Raw genomic sequence first — 8,983 nt, 5'->3', positions numbered from 1 at the left:
AGGTATCAGAGAGTCCTTCACCCACTCCTGACACTTATTCATTTCTTTGCAGATTCCAACGATTACGGTAATAAGAACAAGTTTTTTTTTTTCATCACATTTAAATGTATATACATTTTGCTGTGACTTAAACCCACTGTTCCGCTAATTAAATTTACATTTCATATCATCATGCTAGTAAAAGAAAATTGTTTGTTTTTTCCCAAAATAGAATTGAAATTGTTTCTTTATGAAAATTAAATCAAAATTAAAGAATTTTTGCAACAAAACCTAAATTATGTTTGACTTTTATGAAACCAATTCAGAAACCGGGAGAGTAAAGAGTGTTTGTTTTAGTTTTTTTGGAACTGATTTCAGTTTCTATATTGACTAAAGAACAAAGTTTTACTTTGTTTACCAAAAAATTATTTTTAATTCTTATTTAATTATTTATATTATATTTTTTGATCAATTTAAAATATGTCCATATTAAATATTTGTATACGATAATTTATCACAATTTTACCAATCACTAATTATTACTACCTCCGTTTCATATTACATGTTTTTCTAGAGATTTTTTTTTGTTTCATATTATATGTCATTTTATATATACATGTTAAGTCATCTTTTTTGGGAAATTAATTAGAATAATGGATTTATCATAGAATAAATAAATATTGGAATCAATAAATAAGGGGCAACAATGTCTTTTTTCCAATATCCTTAATTTCTATACAACTCTCTAAAAAGACATGTAATATGAAACGGATGGAGCAATAATTTATCATTTAGTAACATCTAAACACAAGCAGATGAACAACTAACGGCAGCTGAACCTAAACCAAATAAGTTAGGTAAAATACTTTATGAAACTCGATTGAATCCACTTCAAAACATAATATACCTCTTTTTAGCAACAAGAGCTTAGTCCATCTAGTTTTGGATTTATTCTCAAATTATATATATAGATTGCAAATTATCTATTTGTATTTATTTATTTTTTGGTTAGAATTTGGGATTTATTTCTAACCATGTGCAATGCAAGTCAAGCAAATTATAGTTTTTTCCACTGTGTTCAACTTGGCAATGGAAAGTTCAAAATGAAATATCTCTAGGTTATAACATATACAAGTTTGAAGTTCACAGACAATTTGGGACAATACTAATTTTCTTCAGTTCCTCTGCATTTTTCTTTTCATATCTTCATTGAAATTTTTATATCTTTTTGTTGTTTGGAGGAATAAGAGAAAAGGCCATTTGTCATTATTTTCTCCAAAGTGTTCAAAAGTTATAAAATTTTCCATTACAAGTACCCAAAAAGAAATCTCTACTCATTTATCATTAAGCAAACCATTCAAATGATACAAGCACACTCTTCAGAAGAGGAGCATGAAGCCTCTTCCACAAATTAACAAGAATCAAGTAATCTAATCAATCACAACACACAACAAATTCATTCTCTTCAAGGTTCAATTTCAGAATTTGGTGACAGCTGAACCACACCACAGAACGAAAAAGGCCAACAACATGAAATGAACGGGTGCTTTCTTGATACTTCCATCAGAAGTTCCAATAGTTGTTGTCGGGACTGTTTTCGACCCTGTTCCACTTCCTGCAGTTACCATTAAAATTAAATCAATTCCTGGATAACCATAACAACTCATCAGTGATATGATTGCATTGCAGGAAAGTATTACCTGAAGAAGTAGGAATGTTCGATGCTGAAGGAGTAATGGCAGCGTCAGGTGTTTCGTTGGATGAATCTGTCGGAGAAGTAGCTGGTGTTGCTGCTGAAACTGTTGGTGCAGCTGCTGAAGTTGTGGGAGCAGTGGCAGCTGTTTTAACTCAAACAGTGAGATCAAATATATAGAAATTCAAACATAATAGGCTTGAGGGAATCAAAGGGTTGGTTACCTTTGCACTGGTTGATTGGTGGAGTTTGGACTTGGCAAGCGCCAGGGAGCGACAGAGCCAGAGTTTGATTAATGGTGATACCAATAGAAGGACCGTTGTTGTTAAGCAGTGTACAAAGGCATTGCGGTGACGATTGGACCACGTTGGCTAGCTGCGAGCAGCATGTAGATGATGGAGTTGATGAGTTTCCTGTAACATAGTTGAGGCATGAAGTCAAGCTTGTTAGTACACTGGTGCAGCTTGACTGAGCCACTGCTCCGCTATACAGCATGCCCATAATTGCCAGGACTAGGCCTACCCGAATCCCCTTTGAAGCCATTGATTGTCTAGAAAGTTTGAGTGGTAGAACTAGAATGATCAACAAGTATAAGGTCAAATATTTGGTTGGAATTTGGAGTTGGAGTGAGTGAGAAGGAATAGAATGGAACTGGGTCTATATAGGAAAGCTTTTTAGTAGAGACAAAACGATTTGGTTTTATTTGGATCACCTACTTCAACTAAACCAACCAGGGTTGTTTAATAACTAAATGTTTGTCTTTCTATTATAAATTTTAGGTGTCTAATTATACTTAATATCTAATGATTGGCATGCCTAACATAAACCTAACCTGAACACCTGTCCAAGAAGTCCAAATACTGAAAATGATGAACAAAATGATTCCTTGAGCATTGAGAATTAGTTATAGCAGTTGAACTCCAGATCAACTTCAAATCTACCTGAAACCTGTCAAGCTATAAATGCATTTAGTATCTCTATCTCTATCAACTCTTCTCTCTGGGGCTACTGAAATTTTACACTATAGTCATGGGAAGATCAAAAGTTGTCAATTTATTCACAATAATATCAGTTTTTCTTGTAATATCAGTAAATGGGCAAATTAGCACACCATGTACAAGCTCCTTGATCTCCAGTTTTACCCCATGCATAAATTTCATAACCGGTAGTAGCAATAATGGCACGTCACCGACTAGGAGCTGCTGCAATGCATTGGCATCGCTAATGAGTAGTAGCACAGATTGTGCTTGTTTGCTAATAACAGCCAATGTACCTGTTCAGCTACCAATTAATCGTACCTTAGCACTTTCTCTCCCTCGAGCATGCAGAATGAGCGGTGTGCCATTACAGTGCAAAGGTGCAACTTCACTTGGATTTCTTTATCATCTGTTTATTTTATAGACAATTAAATGCTCTGTTAAATGATTATTGCAGCTTCTGGTACTCCTCTCCCAGCTCCAGGTATAATCAACGGTTTTTTTTTTTTAAAGTATCTATGATTCTGAGCCTTATTATGTAAGACTTTTAGATGAAAAACACTAAAATCTTATGTTTTACAGGTCCTGTCTTGCTAGGACCAACTCTTCCGCCTCCAGCTGCTTCTCCTCTAAGTCCACGAGGTAATCTGTTTTCAGGATTTGGCATCATAAAACTAGTCTCTGACACTTTCATCAAATTTATCTGTTATGTTTCTCCATGGCAGCTTCCAAAGCAGTAGCAATGGCTCCAGCACCAGAATTTGGAACCGCATCGGAACCAGCTTCCCCACCAGAGCCAATAGAAGCTCCTCCAACAACAGGAGGTAGTAGACCACTGCTAAACCCATCTGCATCAATGCCACCTCTCAATTCCCCACCAATTTCCCTGTTACTACTTATAGCCATCATGGTATTCAAATACTACTGAATTGTGACCCACCTATGATGTATTACATCAATTGTGTTCCATTCCTTCCTTTTTCTTATTATTAATATTGTTTTCTGACATCAATTTGTTACAAAGTTCCCATAATCCTTGGTGATGTCGACAAAATGTTATGTTATAATGAAAATTCACCAAGAAATGCAGTACCTCTAACCGCCAATTAAATTTTTTAAGTGCAAAAATTAGCGTGTATAATGAAGTTCCATGATTCAAGAACTAAAGCTTGTAAAAGTAAAATGTCTCACCAATCAGCCATATTCTCAAAAGAAATTATACATCTGTAACATGATTAATGTGATTAAATGACCTGACCAATTCAGTTAAATTACAAATGATGGAAGAAAAATCCTGATATTGCAGAATGAGAAGATGTAGTTTAGGCTGTTAGTGCTCCGGTAAAATCCTAAACAGACTCCCGCCAAAAACAACAATAGAGTCGTAAGAACCTAAAATTGTGCACCTTTTTTTTGGGAAGGAAAAGGAAAAGCAGAATAATGCAGAATGAGAAGACGTAGTTTAGGCTGTTGGTGCTCCACTAACATCCTTAACAGACTCCCGCCAGGCATATTCTCTCGCCCCATCTTTGTCCACGATTTTAATTACAAAATTAGGGGGAGCCACAACCAGTCTTGACCGTATCTCAGTAATGCATTTGTCCACCAAACCCGTTGCTTCTTCCACTGTCATTCCACTGTGGTAGTGTCGGTCCATCATTGAAAGAGAAAAATATGATCCATAACCAAATGCTCCCTTATCAATCTTGTGAAGGGTGGCTATATAGTCAATGTAGTACAGAGATGGTCCTGTCTCTTTGTCGTAGCCCGCCAGAAGAATGTTAACAGAATATGGATTCTGGAAAGCCAAAAGTAGATGAAGAGTCCTGTTAGACGTTAAGTACAAAGTATAAGTTTTTTCTTCAAAAAACAGTAACTGTAACAATGAGAAAATCAGTTTAAATTAATCAACAACTTGTCCCTTGGGACTCCCTCCCAGGTTTATTCTATAAGCATAATTTACTGCTAAGATTTTGACTTTACAAAACATCTCAACTTGTCCCATTTGTCTCGACACCCAAAGATCTAATAGGTATTCTAGAACGCAGAAAACAGCTGGGGGTGCTGAGGTGCCAGTGTTGGTTACAAGTGTTGGGGTGCTGTGGTGAGGGGTTGTGAAGATGATTCTTCTATTTTCTAGTTCATCTGATGGATTCAATACACTGTTTTCCTCTGATTTCTATGTCATAACAAATATTTCTTTCCTATTTCTCTGTTATTGTTATTGTTATCTTATTTCTGGTTGACTGTTTCCATCATTGTACTTTTTGATACTATTCTATAACAATATAGCGCCATGTGAACTAGTGCTAGAATTTTATATATAGCACTCAACTCTTAACTTAAATGGGACATAAAAAAATAAGCTCATGTCACCATCAGAAGGGATGAAAAAATTATAAATGCACTTGTTTCGTGATAAATTCTTTTATTCAAGTTATGCAACCATCCATTCAGACAGATTCCACGAAGACTAACAAATCATCATCTTAGGCAAAACACCAGGAACACTAAGAAGAAACAGATTGTCAAAGTTCTCAAACATGACAAAATGCCCGCTATTATAAAAGTTCTTCTTTTGAAAGAAATTGCGGAATTGCAATTTGCTTGTTTATGGTTTTATGGAACATCTTTACAGTAGCTTTAAGTGAACATTTATTTCTTGCTGTTATTGTATTGTGAGAATATTTCCACATAGAATGAGAGTTATTTCCTCCTCTTCTACTAATTTAGAGTTACATGGAGAACAAAATCACATGGTAGTGTGCCATAATTAAAAATCCACAAATTTTCACACGATATCCAATAAAATTTTTCTTTACCCATCTAATACAACAAAAATTCTAAAATTTTCAGGAGCAGAAATAACGCCAGAATTCAACCTTTCTCTAGGCATCTTAAATTCTCAAAACTGAAGATGATAATGGCTAGTTCATGCTGAACTAAAACAGAAAAATTAGGCGGATGAGATCACACTTATCCTGAAAAGAATTTATATCCTTAAGTAAAACGTGCATGCGAACTAAAGATGAAGAACACTCCATATGAATTAGATAGTTCATGACAACAAGTATTTGCTGCCAGGAAAAAATCCCAAAATATAACTACACTGTTATCTCATTTACTAGTTTCTGAACTTTGACGACCAACACAGCCGAATGAAAATTTAGATACAAAAGTAATCATAAGAATATACCACTGTGAAACTCTAAAAATAGTTCGAGAAACCTCTTTTTATTATAGAAAAATTGGACGTGCCTAGGGAAAGAGGTGCTAGGTTTTGAACCCAGAAATCCCTCCCAATCCATTGATGATGGATCGGTCAAGAAATGCTAATTATAAACACAATAGAATAGCAATTCATCTAGAGAAAAAGGACATATATACATATACATATACATGGTACCTTGCGGAGAGCGGAGGCGAGTTCTCCTCGAGTGAAATTGGCAGTAGCCGCCGTCGTCAAAGGAATTCCGTTGCGGAATTGATACAAAGCAATGTTCTTCTGAATGTACTCGGTGAACTGAACTCTGCAAATTAAGATTAAAAAAAAAAAGATTTAGCAAACATAGACGGCTATGAAAATTGAAGAAGTGAAAGAGAGGAAGAAAGACCTGTCACCGCTCTCGCCACTAGCGCCAAGGAGCTTGTGCGAGTCGAGCAACATGATCTTGTCCTCGTTCGTTTTGTGGACCAAGATGCTGTGAACGGCCGAAGTATCGGCCACTACCAGAGCGAATCCATCTCCAACCAACCCGAATACGCATTCCATTCTCTTTTCGTTCTTTCTCTTTCTCTCTATCACTCTATAAATCTTGTCTCAAAGGCAGCGACTTGGGAAAGAAGAAAGAATATGAGTTGCTTCAACTTAATTTTCAAATGCAAACAGGGGTTTAAAAACCGGACAAGACCGGACCGAAATAACAGATCATTTTTTTGGTTCGATTTTTTGATCTACTTGGTTCAGTTTCAGTTTTATTTTATTTTTATTTTTTTTTATAATATTTAGTTAGAGAAATTCCCATCGGTTCAGTTTTTAAATTAAAATTACCAGACTAACTAAACCAAATTTTGATTAAAAAAAAAACTAAACCAAATTTTAATTAAAAATTAAATTTATTATTATATAACTAGTTTTTATTAACAAAAATATAATCTAATGATTACAATTAATGATATAAAGGTGCTATATAAATTAAATCTTATTATTTTATTTTTACATTTATTTTAAATAATCTTTTTATAGATAAATATAATAATATAATTAAAATTAATATATTATATATTATATTATATTTTTTATCAGTAAAAAATGAGAAAGTGACACATCAGCTCTATCGTTACTGTTTTATATTATATATAGATAGATATGCAGAGAATTAGAAAGATTTTAGGGATTAATTTAAACTTTGTAGAACTCTTAAATATAGTATAGATAAATTAATATTTTTATAGATAAATATAATAATATAATAAAAAACAATATATTATATATTATATTATATTTTTTATCAGTAAAAAATGAGAAAGTGACACCTCAGCTCCATCGTTACTGTTTTATATCATATATAGATAAATATGCAGAGAATTAGAGAGATTTTAGGGATTAATTTAAATTTTGTAGAACTCTTAGATATAGTACGGATAAAATAATCTTTTTATGGATAAATATAATAATATAATTAAAATTAATATATTATATTATATTATATTTTTTATCAGTAAAAAAGGAGGAAATGACACATCAGCTCCATCGTTACTGTTTTATATTATATATTATATATAGATATGTAGATATGCAGAAAATTAGAGAGATTTTATGGATTAATTTAAATTTTGTAGAACTCTTAGATATAGTACGGATAAAATAATCTTTTTGTGGATAAATATAATAATATAATTAAAATTATTATATTATATATTATATATTATATAATATTTTTTATCAGTAAAAAATGAGGAAGTGACACCTCAGCTCCATCCTTACTGTTTTATATTATATATTATATATAGATTTATGTCTATCATTTACTGCTCTAATAAGTTAGATTTAGGGGCGTTTCAGGAAAAAGTAAAGGAATGAGGAGATTTCGTTCCTTTTGTTGGTGTTTGTTTTGTCAATTCAATCATTCCCTTTACCATCTTTTAGTTTTGGGTTTACCCCTAACTTCTCTAATCTCATTCCCCCCAACCCCCTAAGGTTTTCCATTCTCTTTCCCCTCTTTCTCACTAATTTAAACATCTACTCTCCTTATAAAATTTTATTTTAGTCTCTATTTTATTTTTAATTTTATTTTGGTCCATATATTTATTTATTCTTACTTTTTTAATCCTTGCATTAATTTCACTTTTGATCTTTATACTCATATATTATTTATTTATTTATTCTCAAAAAATACTTTTTTAACTAATTTTTACTTTTTTATTTTTATTTTGATCCTTATATTTATTTATTTTTATTTTTTATCCCTAGATTAATTTCACTTTTGATCCTTATACTTATTTGTTTTTATTTTTTATTCTGAAAAATAATTTTGACAAATATTTTTCTTTTATCATATTATTCTGTTTTGGTATTTATTTTTAGTTATTTTAAAATAATTATTTTCTTTATAAAATAAAATATTTATGCATTTTATTTATTTATTTTATTTCTATTTCTTCAGTTTCATCGTCTTTTGATTTTAATAGTTGAATAAATTGATTTTCATTCTTATATTTACATGTGATTAATTTATTAATATAGACATATTATTGTATAGAAACTATTGTTAAAAATACAAGTCTAGTTTATTACCTCATTTGAATCAAACAACCACAAAGGGAATTATGGATATATCATTCCCTTTATGGAACTGAAACAAACAGAGAAAGGAATTCATGGTCATTCCATTTATTTCTCCTTGATTCCATTCCGTTACCCTTATACGAACCAAACGCCCTCTTAGAATTATAATTTATAAATAAATGGCAAGGGTGGTGGATTATAATTAATAAGTTGTTTTATTATAATTATAGTGTATTGCAAGTGTTTTTGTAGTGTGTCTTCTTTGTACTGGTGAAGTAGAGTACGGGTGGCACCCATTCATTGGTTGTTCGTATACGAGAACGTGTTGGGCAATAGCTCAATTTTTGCTTAATACATCATTTGTTTCTGAACTTGTCCAACAAACTTGATTGACTTCCTAAACTTTTAAAGTGTCTCGATAGCCCTTTTTGAACTTGTATAAAATATTCAATTAGCCTTCTGAACTTATGTAAAATGTGTTGAAACACCTTTCCACATGATTTTGATTTGACAAAATTATTTATGTGAAGGATAAAAATATTCTAA

At 32.1% G+C, this 8,983-nt stretch overlaps 3 protein-coding genes across 3 annotated transcripts; 1 reads left to right on the top strand and 2 right to left on the bottom strand.

Annotated features, from left to right (window-relative positions):
- Positions 1-1,298: 1,298 nt before the first annotated feature.
- Positions 1,299-2,769, bottom strand: LOC136218265 (non-specific lipid transfer protein GPI-anchored 15-like). Its single transcript, XM_066005057.1, has 3 exons — positions 1,897-2,769; positions 1,680-1,817; positions 1,299-1,594 (listed from the first exon to the last, which is right to left on the bottom strand). Exons 1-3 carry the CDS (start codon positions 2,213-2,215, stop codon positions 1,458-1,460), a joined length of 594 nt encoding a protein of 197 aa, XP_065861129.1. The 5' UTR covers positions 2,216-2,769; the 3' UTR covers positions 1,299-1,457.
- LOC136218264 (non-specific lipid transfer protein GPI-anchored 16-like) lies at positions 2,647-3,577 on the top strand. The gene is made up of 4 exons (XM_066005056.1): positions 2,647-3,029; positions 3,107-3,133; positions 3,232-3,291; positions 3,375-3,577. The coding sequence occupies exons 1-4, from the start codon at positions 2,702-2,704 to the stop codon at positions 3,575-3,577; spliced, it is 618 nt and encodes a 205-aa protein (XP_065861128.1). The 5' UTR covers positions 2,647-2,701.
- A 223-nt stretch (positions 3,578-3,800) lies between these two features.
- Positions 3,801-6,505, bottom strand: LOC136218263 (proteasome subunit beta type-2-A-like). Its single transcript, XM_066005055.1, has 3 exons — positions 6,264-6,505; positions 6,056-6,179; positions 3,801-4,447 (listed from the first exon to the last, which is right to left on the bottom strand). The coding sequence occupies exons 1-3, from the start codon at positions 6,419-6,421 to the stop codon at positions 4,112-4,114; spliced, it is 618 nt and encodes a 205-aa protein (XP_065861127.1). The 5' UTR covers positions 6,422-6,505; the 3' UTR covers positions 3,801-4,111.
- Between the last annotated feature and the right edge of the window lie 2,478 nt (positions 6,506-8,983).

The sequence above is a fragment of the Euphorbia lathyris genome, chromosome 2, assembly GCF_963576675.1.
Source record: "Euphorbia lathyris chromosome 2, ddEupLath1.1, whole genome shotgun sequence".
In the NCBI taxonomy this organism is placed as follows: Eukaryota; Viridiplantae; Streptophyta; class Magnoliopsida; order Malpighiales; family Euphorbiaceae; genus Euphorbia; species Euphorbia lathyris.
This window is presented reverse-complemented; position numbering and strand designations above follow the sequence as displayed.